At 59.8% G+C, this 16,287-nt stretch overlaps 1 protein-coding gene across 1 annotated transcript; it reads right to left on the bottom strand.

Annotated features, from left to right (window-relative positions):
- Positions 1 to 2,681: 2,681 nt before the first annotated feature.
- Positions 2,682 to 16,287, bottom strand: ARHGAP36 (Rho GTPase activating protein 36). Its single transcript, XM_086619656.1, has 11 exons — positions 16,171 to 16,287; positions 12,887 to 13,043; positions 11,124 to 11,186; positions 9,339 to 9,595; positions 8,094 to 8,289; positions 7,571 to 7,626; positions 6,959 to 7,109; positions 6,052 to 6,200; positions 5,247 to 5,417; positions 4,151 to 4,248; positions 2,682 to 2,820 (listed from the first exon to the last, which is right to left on the bottom strand). The coding sequence occupies exons 2-11, from the start codon at positions 12,999 to 13,001 to the stop codon at positions 2,682 to 2,684; spliced, it is 1,395 nt and encodes a 464-aa protein (XP_086475782.1). The 5' UTR covers positions 13,002 to 13,043; positions 16,171 to 16,287.

Genomic DNA, 16,287 nt, shown 5'->3' on the forward strand with positions numbered 1-16,287 from the left:
CACAGCCGGACGCTGGTCCAAGGGAGCTTCTCCCGAGGCTGGAGATGTTCAGGAGATCTTCACGTTTCCTCCCAGGTGCCCCGTTTCCTTCCCCGCGTCCTTGTCCGTCCGCCAGAACTCGGAGTCCCACAGGATGAGTTTTCCACTCTCCTTCAGCCGAGCTTCGCCCCCTCTCCTCGGAGCTCGCCCCTCCTTCAGCCACCGCTCGGTGTGCGAGAACGGGCTCTGCCGTAGGTTTTCCTTCTCCCGTGTTTCTCCTCCCACCACGACCTTAAAAACTGACCTACAACGGGGCGAAGGGACGTGGTCACCCCTTACAACAACACTACAGCTGACGCTCCGGGAATGACCGTGCTTTGCAAGGGATTTGGGAAGCGGGGTTTGTTTCGGGCGGCTGAGATAAAACAAGTTAGAAGGAAACACTCACGCGTGCCAGGCGGTGCCAGCCGGGTGCTTTGGAGGGAGCAAAGAGTCTACGTAGAGCTCAGAGGCGGCGATTCCCGGGCAGCAAAGCGGCGGCGGCCGGTGCGGAGCTGCCCTCAAGCGGAGTTTCCAGCAACATCCCACGGGCCAGACGTCATATCACCACTGCTGCACAACCGTGCCCTTCCCTTTCCTCTGCCATTAGAACATGTTCCTCTTCGGTTCCCCAAGGAGTCCAACGTAGGACACCCTTGCAGGGAAGTTGTCCCCAGGATGGTCCCTCACCCACTGCACCTAGTGAGGCTGAACCCTCCCATCCCCAGTACACCCAGGACTCCAACGCTTCACATTCCCCCCAGCTGCTTTGCTGTCCAGGTTTCAGGTTGGCACAATGATTTGAGTGCCCCTTTGTCCAACTGAAGATGTAACGATCACTTGCTTTTTCTTGGATTCAAAATTCTTGGTGAACGTTTGTAACAACTCCCAACCTGAGGATGTGCCCCTTCCCAGCGCTCCCCCGCCTCTGCGCAGGGACAAGAGGGATCCACCAGCAAGTCACAGCCAGCAGTTACTGGAACACTGTGTCCTTGTTGGCACCTTCCAGTTAACGGACTCAAGCTGCTACAACCAACAGGAGGTAACTAGTCACTCCCACCACATGGGACCAACAACGGCTGTTGACTGAGGAGCGGAGGGTCGCACTGACATGCCAGGGGCTTCTAGTAAGAAATGTGGAAGGTCTCCAGAGGCTCTGCTCTTGCAGCAGGCATAATCCTGTTGTCTGTCCACACAGAGCAGCCACTGCCTCCTTGGTTGCACAGCTGGCTGCTGATGCTCGAGTGAGGTGGTGACCTCAGAAGCCTTCAGCAGACTCATGGTGTCCTGGGTTTATCCGCTCCTGCAGACCCAACAGCACTGCTCATCTCTGGAGCTTATCAGTTCTTGGGAGGCTTTCACCAGCTATCTCTCAGCACACACTTCTCTCTTCAGCCCGCCATTCTCCTGGAACCACTCCTCCACCCACCCCAACTGTACCCGTCTGCAGGGAAGGGACCTTCACAAAAGAAGAGCTGAGCCCTGGGCAGTGCAGCAGAGAAGGTGAAGCACCATGAGACAGGGACTGTCCATGGGAGAGATGCAGCTGAGGCCATGGTGGAGCACCTCCTCCCTCTCCGGGGCACAGGAAGGCTCCTGCATTCCTTAACAATCCTCTTGATGCTACAAGGCGCAGCTGAAGCTGTGACACTGTCATGGCAGCAAGGCGCCTGAGCCATGCCGCGGGACGGGGAGGAGGCCCTGAGGGACAGGGCTGCTGAAGGGCAAGTCCTCACACACGGGCCGGTGGCCACATTGAAGGTGGTGAGGCACTGGACCAGGTTGCCCAGAGAAGTTGTGGCTGCCCCATCCCTGGAGGTGTTCAAGGCCAGGTTGGATGAGGCTTTGAGCAACCTGGTGTAGTGGAGGGTGTCCCTGCCCATGGCAGGGGGGTTGGAACTGGATAGTCTTGAAGGTCCCTTCCAACCCAACCCATTCTATAATTCTATGACTTCCAGTGCCGGAGCAGTAGGAACAAACCAAACCAGATATTTCTCAGCCAAAGATCATCAAATCGTACACCATAATCTGTAAAATACATTAGAAGGTCTATTGACTGAGCATTACCCCAAGGAAAACTGACGTTTGTAATCGAAGTTCATAATCCTCATACTGTTCCCTCTTACTACACCCGCCACACGGTTTGGGGTCGATACGGTGTGTTCTGTCCATGCAATAAGCAGCTGGGAAGCTGGGTTCAAACACAGCAAGCCGTGGCTCCTTCTGAACCCGGCGGGCCAGGGTGCCTTTGCAATGACGGTGCCGTTGCTCGACTCCACGGGCAGCGCAGTCGTCCGGCTCCAGGAGCTTTCTGCCCACCCAGGCCTGTGGCACAGCACCACGCGGTAATCGGGATCCCAAAGCGTTCTCCATCCTCCCTGCCCTGCTGACAGTCCCCATCCACTCCTGCCCCAGTCTCCTCCCCACCTGTGCAGGGGTCAGCCCCATGGTGCTACTCCTCCATACCCGCGGGCACCAGCCCCACCGAGCTGGCAAACGCCCGCAGGCACACCGCACGGGCTCTGCTTTGGACCTCTGCGCCCCGTCCGCTGAGCGCGGCATGAGCAGTCGGACACCTGCCCACAGCGCTTCTCTGCTCCTCCGAAGGGGGCCAGGAGAGGTGCCCAGCTCTGTCCAGAGGGCAGAGGGCCTGGGCAGGCTTGCTAGATGCCAACGTCCAGGTTTAGGAAGGAGACGTTGCTGTACAACTCCGCCGAGACCGAGCTGCTCTCCAGGGCGCGGGTCCGAGCCGGCAGCAGGGATGGAGCACGCTCCTCTGTTGAGTCCTCACCCTTTCTGCTCCTACGAAAGTGAAAAAAACAGATGCTATTTGCAAACTGCTTCTAATGCCAACTCTGTGCCCGAACGGCCCCTGGCAGCCACCCTGAAGACTTGCCATCTCTTTGGACAGTCCCCAAGGAACGTGCAGACAGACACAGAACAGCAGCAGAGACGACTCGTGAGATCTGCGGCCCGGGAAACCGTTTCGCACAGGACAGCCCACGTCGCTGAAGAGTCAGCAACAGGAGGAGACCGAGGGCTGCCACGTGTGCCCTGCCTCACCCCGCGGGGCAGCAACGTGCCTCCCATGGTCACGGGCACGCATCGTGCCCCACCGCTAACCACGGGGAAGGGCACGAGCCCAAATTCTGAGCCTCTGCGGGACCATCCTGCAGCCAAACGGCAGGTGCACAGACACACAGACACACAGACACACGTGTACAGACAGACACACAGACACACAGACACACAGACACACAGACACACGTGTACAGACAGACACACAGACACACAGACACACAGACACACAGACACACAGACACACGTGTACAGACAGACACACAGACACACAGACACACAGACACACAGACACACAGACACACGTGTACAGACAGACACACAGACACACAGACACACAGACACACAGACACACAGACACACAGACACACGTGTACAGACACACAGACACACAGACACACAGACACACAGACACACGTGTACAGACAGACACACAGACACACAGACACACAGACACACAGACACACGTGTACAGACAGACACACAGACACACAGACACACAGACACACAGACACACGTGTACAGACAGACACACAGACACACAGACACACAGACACACAGACACACGTGTACAGACAGACACACAGACACACAGACACACAGACACACGTGTACAGACACATGCACAGACACATGTGTACAGACACACAGACACACACAGACATGTGCACAGACACACGTGCACAGGTGAAAACCACACAGAAGTGCAGACAACACCATAGGTGAAGAGAATGTGGAGGATGCTGGTGATGGAGATGACACGGAGCGGGCATCGTGCCATCCCGAGGGGCTGCAGCAGCGGAGGGGCCGGGGGTGCCGCGGGATGGGTGTTTGGGTGCAGGAGAGAGCATGGCACAGGGTGGGCAGGAGAAAAGGAGAACAGGGAGCTCTGAGGGACAGATGTTTCAGCTGTTGGGGGTTCGCACCAGAAGTGAAGGATTTTAACCAAGGAGTTCATGACCGAAAGGGGTGGAAGGAAGAGGAAGGACGGGCAGGAAGATGGGCAGGATTTGTCCATCGCTCCCCGGCAGCACTGAGCCTCGCGGGGACTTACGGCACAGCGCCGGACTTCCTGCGCAAGAGGTAGTCGATGACGTCGGGGTCTGTCTGAAAGAGCCTCCGTAGGACGTCACGTTGCATTTCTGGGGAGACCTGGGAGGGACACGCAGACACTCGCTCGTGGCGTCTCCTCCGCTCTGTGGGACGAGCGGAGGTGCCCGCAGAGCCACCGTGCTGGTGTCACGTCCCACACACCTCCCGGGGGTCTGAGCGGGATCTCAGCCTCTGCTTTCCCCACGCTACCCCCAGTCCTTTGGCTCCCTGTAGACCTGACAATTGCTACAAGGCTTTTTGGGGACCTGAAACGTCACATTCCCATAGACCTGTAGGAAATGGACGTTTCTGGTACTTCTCAGGAATTTCCCAGGTCCTCTCCTAAAACCAGGGCCAGGAGGATGCTCAGCGTGTGCTCTGACCGACCCAGAGGCGATCTGCTGGGGTTTCAAAGCAGCTACACAGCCTCCACCAGTGGTCCTCAAGGAGAGCAGCCCCCTTAGCTACGTGAGCGCCTGATGCCCACCTACACGGCATCCCTTGGGGACTGCTTCCGAGTGCCCGAGTCCACACGAAGGACCAGCGCTGCTCGAGCCGGTGTGTGGCCGCACATCCTCAGGGCTCTCCCGCTCCACCACCGTCCCTGCCTCCGAGCGAGCCCAGCGCGTGGGTGGGCGTCCCCAGCCTGGCGTCCCTCCCAGGCACCCGCGCCGCAGCAGGATGGAGCGGAGCGTGTAACGGTGAAGGTCTGACGTCTGCCCGGACAACCGCGCAGAGCGGGATTTGGCCGGGAGAAGACACAGTAAGGAGGGTCTTACTGCTGCCTGCGAGTACCTTGCGGGAGGGTGGACATCACCGGGGTGGAAAGTGCCAGAGAAGAGGGGACCTGCTCATGGCATGACCCTCAGCTCTGCCTTTACGATGCCAGTAACGAGCCATCCCAAATTAACACGTACACCCGCCACGAGGAATGAATCACGTTTTCACAATTCGAGTCATCTGCTGCTGAGTGGGGCTGTGAATCCTCCTGCTGCCGTTAGAAGGGTTCAGAGGGGGAGGAAAGGTCCAGAGAAGCTGCAGGAGAAAGCCTCACCTACCATGAACAAGGTCTGGTAGTGCTCGATCAACCTCTGGAGCACCAGGATGATGGCAGCGCTGTCTTCAAAGTTCATGGCACCAGCGTCTTTCTCTCCAGGCTTCTCCTTCTGCAGGATGTTGGGACCAAAGACTGTGGCCAAGTTTGAAACTGTCATTTTATTCCCAGGAATCTGGCAAGCAAGCCCAAAAGGAAATTGCAGTTATAGATGCACCGGCACGAGACATCCCAAGATAGCCTCGCCCGCCCCAGGACAGGAACACGAGCTGCTGAGTGAGGTCAAGGTGTTGATCTGGGTCCAGTTTGGTCCTCTCTGACCCTGGTGGCATGAGGGCACACGCTCATCCCCTCCTTGCATCAGGGCCTCCATTCCCACCTCCCTCACTTTCACAAACCCTGCCAGAAGGTCACAATCAATATTTCTATATCATCTTGCAATATGGGGCAAAATCACCTTCTTTGAATCACAGAGAGGCTTAAAGCTCAAATTGTTCAGAGAAACCAAAATCAGCCTCAATGCACGATTGCATGTCCTCCATGAAAGCTGGAGGTGGAAAACCAGGATTAGTCCACAAAAACCACCCCTTGCGCTGCCTACGGACACGCAGCCAGATCCCTCTGGGGTTACTGCGACCTGAAAAATCACTTACCTGGAGCAACCCAGCCCCACCACGGACAAGGGGACTACGGACAACTTGGTTTGGCCAAAGGACTCACCCCGGCTTGCAAGAAGCTCTGCTTGGTTTTAACCACCCAAGTGTGAGCGACCCCTTCTCCGCGCAGCCGCCCGCTGGGGCCAGCCTTACCTCCCGGCCGTCGGGGCCGCGGGAGCTCTCGGCGTGCCGGGCCACCTCGCCGAGGAACCGCAGGAGCCGGTGCAGCGTGTCGCTGTGGCAGGGGGGCAGCAGGAAGAGCAGCAGCTGGAGGGTGGTCAGCTGCGCCGGACCCTCCATGCCTGGGCAGAGAGCAGCCCGTTAGTGCCATTCCCAGCCCGCGAGGCACTTCCAGCTGGACAGCCCGCGTGAACATCCACGGAGACGAGCTCTGGGGGGAGCCAGGCTGGCATCTTACCCCTCATCCCACCCACGCAGGGATCAGCACTCCGGGAGACCCCGGTGAGGGCTGCGGCGTGATTGATTTGGTGTTTTATAGCCCCGCAGCCAAAGCCTGCCCTAGACCAGAGGGATCATAATCCAACTATCAAAAAAGAAAAAGGAAAAACAAAAGCGGAGACCGCAGCGACCGCACGCGGCAGCGCCGGCAGCACGCGGCTCATCCCGCCGCTGCCGGGGGGGTTTGGCGAGGGGGGAGCCGAGGAAGGACGGCGGAGCCGAACGTTTTGAAAAATCACAAAAACTGCCGCGTGGTTCCAGTGCGGGAGCAGCGTTGGAGGCTGCGGGTTTGGGGACGCAGATCCGAGGCGAGCGGGATGGCAAAACGGAAGCGAAGAGGCGGGGAAGGAGCCCAAGAGCGAGCGATGCTGGGAGCTGTGCAGAACCCCCAAAACCTCGGTCACCCGAAACAGGGAGGGGGGGGGACCCGGGCACCGCACAGACACCAGAGAGCGCCGGGCTGAGCGCCCGCACCGCGCCGAATCGCGCTGGGACACGGAGAAAATCCCCTTTTTTTTGGTTTTCCTTCCAAAACCAAACAAGGTGGAAGAAAATTCCCGTTTTTTGTTTTTCCTTCCAAACCTGCACCCCAAGTACTCACATGCTGCGCGGAGGAAGGCTGCGTAGAGCTCTCTGGGAATCAGGGGGTCCGGCATGTCCCGGAGAAACTCTTTGAGCAGAGCAGCCACATCATGAACGCTGTGATGCTCGTCCAAGAACACATCCAGCCCTCGGTCAAACTCTTCCCTCAGCTTAACGATGGGAGAAACGAGAAGAATAAAAGCAACAGTCAGTTCCTCCTCTTTGTAGGAGTCACGGTGCCGGGATTTGTCCCTGCACAGAGCTACTGCACTGGCAGGACAGGAGGGCATCCCGAAAAAAAGGCATGTCAGAGCCCCACAGCCTGCTGCTGCCCAGAGGATGGGCACGGACCAGAAGGAGCTCCTGGCTCCCAGAGGGAGCTCCTGAAGCACCAAACGGAGGATGGAGGCTCATCTGCTAAGGGCAGCCTGGCGAGATGAAGCCTGCTCTCCACGGCTGGGAGAAGGACCCAGCAGCAAGTGATGGGTTGTCTGTGACCCAGCACATGCCTGGGACATTTTACACCTCTCCATGTCAACGTCTGCTCCATTCATTCATCCCCCACCCACACAAGCGCCCATCCTTTGGACGCGGTACGGCTACGGAGGATGCAGTCAGTGTCTCACTTTACCTGCTGAACTCTCTTCTTGGAGCTCCCAACGCGGAAAATTCCCACCGTTTGGAGACCTGGGAGACAGACAGGTCAGCGCTCGGCATTCCCACAGCCCCCGGCCACCCCGGCTGGTCCCTGGAGCCCCTCAACGTCATGGAAGCGGTTCTCCTGCACTGCAGGCGAGGCAGTGAGTCCCTCCCCACCCCTGGCAGAGGGGGTGAAAAGGAAGGGTTTGGAGCCATAAGATGTTCTGGGGCTGACTGTGGGTCAGGGAGGAGAAGTCACCTGTACAGACACTCCGAGCGGGACGCTGGGTTTGCAGGGGGAGTCCAGGCCAGAGCGCACCAGGAGATGGGTCACCCATACAGCCCAGGTGTGACCTCCAGCCCAGCAGAGTCTCCCCAGGTGGCTTTTCGGGAGTGTGCCCTGCCCCAGGAATCTGCTGCCTCCTCCAGTGTCAGGGACCAGCCGGGCCGATCCACCCCAGCCCACCACGTTCCGCCGCAGGACTCGCCATCCGGCTGGAGAGACGCGTATTTACCGTGCGTCTCGATGTGTTGGCAACACCTGTCCACGATCCGCGGGACCTGCCAGGTGATGGGGTTGAGGCTCAACATCTTTTTCCTGTCCAGGCTCCTCCGCAGATCCAGCTCGTGGGGGTGGGACAACTGCAGAGCCTCCAGCAGCTTGGAAGTGTTGTCGCTCAGGTCGGCGATGGAGTCCACGGACATCGCCCCCTGGGATGGAGCAGAGGTGATTCACACAGTGGTGGGAACTACCCCGGAGATCCCACTACATCGTCACTGCTGGGACCTCGGAGGTTTGTGGGAAGGGAGGTGCCACCTCCAAAGGAACACAGGAGTCTACAGAGCCTGCCTGGGCGCTGCAGGAGAACCACGGAGAGACCTCTCGTCTCCCGTGCCCTCATCCAGGTGCGCTGGTCCCAGCGCGAGGGGCTTCTGAAGGCAGCCCCCCCACTGCGGCAGCCCCTGCCGCACACGCAGACGTGGGGAGAGAGGGAACATCCCCACATCTCTCACCGTTGCACAATACACTGGACTGAATCACCCGTACTGGGGCTGCTTCCCACCAGGGGCTACGGGCACTTGGCAAGAGGCAGGTGTGGGGCTCCACTCCCGAGACGAGGCAAACCCACCCAGCAACACCCACCTGCCCTCGCAGGGAAGACGACTAACGCCGCGGCGGTGGCCAAGGCTGCCCGGCCACACCGCCCTCCGTGCCCCTCGGCACACGGGGAGTCAACGCTGAAGGTCAGTGCCAGGGGAGCAGCACAGCTGATGTCCCCGCAGCACGAGGGGTCCCTCCCTGTGGCGCAGCCAGGGAGCCGGTGGGACCCCACCGACGGCCCCAGCTCCCGGGGGGAATTTTGCCAGCACGAAGCCTGGTCTCCAACCGCGACGTTGCCAAAAAGGCGACGCCGTTTGACGGAGAAGTCATCTCCGCTCACGGTGCTGCTCACCGAGGCGTGATGCAATGGAGGAGTAGGAAAACCCACGCCACTGATGATGAACCTCCTCCTCTCCCTGTCTACTTTGGCTGCCTGGCCATGTCCTTCTGCCTCGGCACCGTAAGAGCGGAGCCAGTAACGAGTGTCCCACCCCTCACGGTCCATCCCTCGGGGGAAGCCGGAGCATCCCCTTTCCCTGAGAGCAGACCGGCACCAACCCAGCACCAATAACTCGCGCTCATTAACAAAAGATCCAGGGAAACATCTGGATCGCTGCAGTCCGAGCCTCCCCCTGCACAGCCGTGTTGGCAGTCGTACCCTTCGCTGGCTCCAGGACCTGCTGTCCTGAAAAGTTGGGGAAAGCGGCTCCTCTGGGAAGCCCCCGCAGGGTACGAGGCCGCGGCTCCTGCCCACCGCCGACCTCTTCTGCCTCTGAGCCCGAAACCTCGTCACCGTCGCTTCCACCTCCAGGCAGAGCCGGCGGCTCCTCTTCACCGCTTCCTGCAGCTGCCGGTGCGCACGGTCGTTGGCGATGACTTGGAAGAGCGGGATGCCGAAGGTCTGAGGGGAGCAGTCTAGGGAAAAACACGGGAGAAACGGAAAAGCACCGTCAGCAGGACCGCCGTTAGCACTCGCGCAGCCCGGGGCACGCCTGGATGGAACAATAACCGGCAGAAGGGAACGCCGGGATCCGGCGATGGTGACCACCAGCAGGAGAGCGGGGAGAACAACGTGTGAAACCGGTTCAATACGTGACGAGGAGATCTGCGGCTTGCATCCAGGACAGCGGTCCCGTGACTGCCAGTGCCCGCACGCCCCGACCCCTCCGGCTCCTTCTCCAGCCCCCGGAGTGCCTGGGGGGGTGGGAAGAGCGTCCCCAGTGCCCCTGGGCACACCCGACGGGGAGCTGCTGCCCCTGGAAAGCCCTGGAACGCTGCGTGGGGGGCGTTGGGGTGCCAGGCAGGCAGGGAGCCGAGTGGTGAGGGCACGGTGTGGGAGATGGGGCGCTGGAGGAAGAGGAGGGAGATGCAGGGCAGCTGGGAAGATGGCAGGAAAACTGGCCTCCATCGATGTGCTCGTTGCAGCCTCTCCCACTTTTCCTGAACTTTCCTTCCCTTTCATGGTCACAGCCTCGTGAAGATGCCATAGTGACTACGGAGACTTCATCAATCACCAGAAGTACTGATAGAAAAGATCCTTACCAAATTCTAACCTCCAGTTTTCTGCACCAGCTATGTCTGCTCCAGAGTAACAGCCTTGGAATTAAAGCATTTTCCCCAAATAACTCTGCCCCCCCCGTAGCTCCCTGGTTTTGACTGGGACAGAGTTAGTTTTTCTTTTCAGCAGCTGGAAGAGCTCTGTGTTCTGGTTTCAGTCCAGGGTTTGTTATGAGAAGAATGTTGACAGCACATGGATGTTTGTAGCTGGTGCTGAGACACCCAGGACCTTTCAGCTTCCCATGTTTTGCCACGTGCAGGAGCACGACAGGCTGGGGGGGGCACGGGTGGGACAACTGACCCACAACTCGCCTCAGGATTTGAACTTCGACTTAGGATTGAGGGGCAAACTGGCCAATGGAGTGTTCTGCATCACATAACATCATGCCCGGTATATAGATGAGGGTTGGCCAAGAAGTCTGGAATTCTCTTCCAAGGTCTCTCTCTTCGACTCTTGGTCTCTCGGAGTTCTCTCTCTCTCTCTTTTGGGCCTCTCACTCATCCAGGATTGTGGTGTTGGGACTCATCTGTTTCGGGATGTGGGGGACGTTCATCTGCACGCGCGTTCCATCCACGCTTCCCTTCCCTTCCCTTCCCTTCCCTTCCCTTCCCTTCCCTTCCCTTCCCTTCCCTTCCCTTCCCTTCCCTTCCCTTCCCTTCCCTTCCCTTCCCTTCCCTTCCCTTCCCTTCCCTTCCCTTCCCTTCCCTTCCCTTCCCTACTCCCGTGCCTGCGTACATGTGGTCACACCCCACTCTGGAGAACAGCGAAACACCGTGGGACAAAGCGCCGTGCTGGTTTTGGGCACCTCCCAGCTCAGCCCCATCAAAAATCACCAATTCCGCCCGAGAGCCGGGACCAAACCCTGCGCACAGGGCGGGCGCTCACCTTTCTTCTCCTTGGAAAAGCTCTCCAGTTTCTGGCGGATGGACTTACTGCCTTTAGGTCCGACTGTGAGGAGAACAGAAGGCAGAGGTTGGGCATCATTAGGCTGTTTTAGTACCGTCTCCCCTTGAAGACGTTTGCCTCCCCGCACCCACGCGGGCAGAGCACGGCCACAGGCACCTCCTGCCACGGCCCAGAAAGGTCACATGGGATGGCACAGTGGGCACCAGCAACTGGGGGGAAACAGCCCCAGAGATGGGCCACCAGCCCCCCAGAGTGGAGGAAGGGACCCCTCCACAGCAGGCACCTGGGCTGGGTGTCCCACGGCACCAAACTGCAGCTGTGGGTTAAAGATGCCCCAGATGTGGGATTCTGCAGCTCCTCTCCTATGGAGACAGGCTGAGAGTTGGGGCTGCTCAGCCTGGAGAAGGCTCCAGGGAGACCTTCTAGCCAGGTAGACCTCTTAGGTACCTCCTAGTACCTAAAGGGGCTACAGGAAAGCTGGAGAGGGGCTTTGGACACGGGTGTGCAGTGACAGGACATGGGGCGATGGCTTTAAACTGAAAGAGGAGAGATTTAGATTAGATGGAAGGCAGAAATTCTTCCCTCTGAGGGTGGTGAGGCACTGGCACAGGTTGCCCAGAGAAGCTGTGGCTGCCCCATCCCTGGCAGTGTTGAAGGCCAGGCTGGATGGGGCTTTGGGCAAGCTGGTGTAGTGGGGGGTGTCCCTGCAGGGATCACAACAGCTCGAAACAAAACAGGAGAAAAGGCACGAGGAGGTTTGTGGTCAGAGTGCCCCGGGGACTGGAAAGCAGTTTGTGGGGGCCGGTGCTGCAGCCCTGGGGCAACCGGCAGCTCTGGGAATGAGGGGGCTAATTCCCTCTTTTCTTGAAGCCATTTCGTTGCATTAAATTGTCCAAATTAAGACAGGAAACCAAACTTGGACACCGCCCCAAGTAAGCACTTGCTGTCCAGCATGAGGTTGGGCATTAGGAAAAGCTCCTCCCCCGGGACAGGTCCCCAGAGGTGCGGGGGCTCCATCCCCGGGGGCCCCAGCTGCCCCAGGCTGCTGCTGGCGACAGCCCCACTGCGAGCGGGCGGTGGGCTCGAGCCCCCCGAGCCCCCGCACCGCTGGGACCCCAGGGCTGGGGGCTGCAGCATTCCTGCCCTGCTGAGACCAGAACGTGGCCCAGAGCAGAGGAGGCATTTCCAGTTGGTCCACTCCTGGGGAAGGAGTTGGCCGGTGCCCAGCTCGCCGTGCTCGCTTGGCTGGATGTCGCAGGCGGCTATGGGCACCCGGACAACGCCTGTATGTCCCTGTAGACCAGGACAGAGGAGCTCATTTCCTCTGGAGCTTCTATATTTATCTGCCCATTAATTTCAGCAGCACGTCTTTAGCCTTGCATGAGCCCCATCCCAGCACCAGGACTTTGTGCTGGACGTTAATCCAAAGGAAAGTTTGTCCCATCCCAACGGCATTCAGACGGTCCCACCGGGAGACCTTCCCAAGTCGTATCACATCTGGTTTGGATGAGGGGGATCAGAGGCGGACAGCAGGCGAGGTCATGTTCTCACACTCCTACGGACACGAACCCTCCTCCAAAGGCTGATGAGGCCTTCGGGGCTCAGACCAGAGCAGGGGACAAAAAATAAAACGGACCAAAACGTGTCACAAGTGTCTTTCCATAAACATCACCCCGTGTTACGAAACGCGGGCGTGGGGACGAGCAGCAGCAAGGGCTCAGCCCTCCTCTCCCATCCTCTACCTCTGGCCAGGCTGAGGTCTCCAACGAGCAGCTTCTCCTGCAGCTGGTAGAGCGCCATCTCCTGCAGACCGGCTCTCTCCAACTCCGAAAGGCTGTGCAGGGGCACGGGCTGCATCTCGGTGCTTTGTCCTGGCAGAAGAGCTGAGACAACGGTCCTCTGAAAAACATAGGCATAAAAATAAGAGTCAGGAGCACGTGGCAGAGACACCTGCTTTAGGGGAGGAGCGGCTGAAAATGCCACAGGGTGTCTTTGCAAGAGCAGGAGACACGTGGCCGTCTCCCCTCGCCGAAGGGCCAGTTGGGCTGTGGTGCTCCAGCCACACCATCTCACTGTGACCTTCCATGTAGAGACCTTGGAGGCATCAGGGGGTACGTGGGGGACCTCAGCTCTGGCTCCCAAGACCCCATGGGCTCCCTGAGGCACCTCGGTGCTCGGCAGAGAGCTCCCTCCCAATTCCAGCTGCCCCTTTTTCACACGAAGTGCAGCGCCATCAGGCTCCGGCACACAAGACGGGGCAGGTCCTGGTGAGCTGGAGCAGGACTGTGGTCCTGACGCTGGGATCTGGCTGTTCTTTACCACGGGAACACAGTTCCCGGCTGGCATCAGCCTCCAGACCACGTTCCACGTGAGCCAAGTCAGGACGGAGGCAAATCCAACCACCTCCTTACCCAACCTGGAAGGCACAACGTGTTCCAACAAAAAGTGGTGCGAGGGAATCCGCAGTTCAGCAGCACTTCGCCTGCTTGATCCGACTCCTCCTCAACATCCCTCCCTTCCCGCCCGGGAGCTGCTCACAATGCCACACACGAAGCCAACGGCTCCATCCCAGCGTGTCCTCACGTGGCTCCCGCAGAGCCGACCCTCAGCTGCGTGTCGGAACCAACACTGGCATCAGCTCTGGGCACGGCCAGGGTGGGATTTCCTTTGCCCTCCGGTGCCGCTTGGAAGCGGCGCCCAACGAACCGCTCCCCCCGGCTGCCGTGGCAGCCCCAGCACTGCCCGGCTCCCCCAGACCCCCCGCGCTTCGCCCCTGCCCTCCAACGAGCTCCACCAAGTCGGGGGGCCCGAACCTCCCGGCGTCACCTTAACGGGTCCCGGCAGCCCATCTCCACCCGAAGGTGCCGGAGGCGGCTCCCGGCAGCACCTCGCTGCGGCTCAGCGCAGGCACGGCCGGCGGCTCCGGGCGGAAAAGGGCTCGGGATGAGGCACCGGCCTGGCACCATCTTCGGAGGACGCTGTGCGGACGCGCATCCCTCCTCTCCTTCACCCACACCCCACCGCGTGCCGCACGCCGGAGCATGAGGAGTAACAAGCTCTTCTCTGCCTTTTCCCCCATTTTAAATCAGTTTATTTCTTAATTTAACACTGGGCTCCACCTCGTGTAAATCGGACGTTTCCAGCACCGACCAGCTCTGCCAAAGCCTCTCCGACACCTTTACCCCGGCGCAGGCTGGACCGCGGCCCCGCGCAGCCCCACGGCCAAATGCCCCATCCCCTCCCTGGCACCTCTGGGCAGCTCATCCTGGTGTCCCGGCGCAGGGACCCGTGCCGGCTCCTGGCTCCTCGCCTCGCGCCGCCCTGGGCTCTGTGCTGCGGTGCCAGTGCCAGGGGCCACGGCTGGTCCTCCTGCCACCGCCCCGGTGCCCGGTGAACCCGCCCCGGTGCAAAGGGCGACGAGCAGCGGCACACGGATAAGGGACTGAGGTTACGGGCATGTGCGCAGACCGGATGCGGTCAGAGTACGGGCTCCGGAAGGAGCCTCCCAAAAAGAGGGATTTAAGGCAATAGTGAAAAATAACTGGCTGGGAGTCTCCTGGAGCCCGTGCTAGGGGGGAGGACAGCTCAGGGAAAGGGGATTCAGCTGAAGACAGAGAGATTCTCGAAGCATTTGACGTTCACTCCGAAAGCGCAGTGCCCCAGCACGGACGCGGTGACACGCTGCGGTGCAGCGCAGCACCTCGGGGCCACTAAAACTGGGCACCCGCATGCCCATGACTGGCTCAGCCCCCGGGCTGGGGGGCAAAGTCCCCGGGAAGGGGTGGTGGGACCATACTGACCCAGAGGGTTGTGCCACAGGCAGGTGGATGTGGCCCTGACCCCCACCGGGGCTGGAGCCCCCAGGACACACGGGGAAAGGGGCCGGAGGGAGAGGCACAGCGCACGGAGGATTTCGCATCTTGCTTAAAAAGCTTTTTCTTTATTAAATTCAAAGAAGGTCAGGAGCTGCTCTCCAGGCCCCACGATGGCTTTGGCCACCCCTCAGCTTTCCCCCCCTCCCTGCACTCACACACTCAGCCTCGGACACAACAGGCGGCTTTTTGTAACATCCACCCCGCAGAGAAAAAATCCACCCGTGGCAGGAAGCAGCAGCCCTTTAGGAACGAATTTTATTTACCGGGGCCGCGTGCAAGAGGTCAGCCTTCGACCAGAATAACCAACTGGTCCGACTGAGCTTTGTGAACAGAGACCCGGGCAGATGCGCCCGGCCGGGATGGGGCACGGATAACGCGTTGGCACCAGCGACGGACGACGTGTTCCCGCTGGGCCGGGGGCACGGGGCTGCCTGCGGGTGCTGCGGGCAGACAGACAGCCCCGAGATGGACACGCCAAAGGAAACGGCCCTGGTGTGGGCAAAGCTGCCAGCTCCGGGCACGGCCCCCGAGCGGGAAGGACGACGGAGCTGAGCCACGGAGGATGCGGCTGCGTTGGGGCGACGAGGAGGAGGAAATGTGATTAGGAGCAGAACAGAGGGAAAGCGGGAAGAAGTCGGACAAGCCACTGCTTATCTGGCCCCGCCACGAGCACGAGAACAGCCCTATGAACTGCCACCGCGGCTCACGCCCTGGTACGCTCCTGTTTCAGCTGTTAACTCCCAAAAATCTTGTCCTTGCTTCTTGCAACGAGGGTGGCTTTATGCTCCGGGGAGCGAGGCGATGGGGAGCACCACCCGCACCTTCCCACTCCCCGCTGGCAGCTCGGCGGGTGCCCTGGCACTGCCCCGGGGAGGAACACGCCGAGACACGAAAGCCGGGGAACTGCACAGCCCGCTTCGGAGGGGGATGCCACAGAAGGAATCTCACCAACTCCAAAACAGAAATAAAATGCCTTTCGCTGGGAGCGTTAACGTGGCACTTCCTCTCTGCAGTGACTTTCCCTGCTTATTTTTAGGACTAGGGCTTATTTAAGGAAATCTCATGGGAAAGGCTCAGCTCTGCCACCCCTTGCTGCAGCTTCTCTCCCGTTTTCATCCCCTTCCCAGCTGGAACGAAGGGCTGACATTTACCTTCCTCGTCTTCTTCTCACAGCACGACCAGCAGCAGCCTGGGCTCCCTCCTCTTCCTCCCAGATGATGGTTTTCCAAGCAGCGTCTCCACCGTGTCCCGTGGAGCCGTGGGGGATC

The sequence above is a fragment of the Tauraco erythrolophus genome, chromosome 13, assembly GCF_009769465.1.
Source record: "Tauraco erythrolophus isolate bTauEry1 chromosome 13, bTauEry1.pri, whole genome shotgun sequence".
Lineage (NCBI taxonomy): Eukaryota > Metazoa > Chordata > Aves > Musophagiformes > Musophagidae > Tauraco > Tauraco erythrolophus.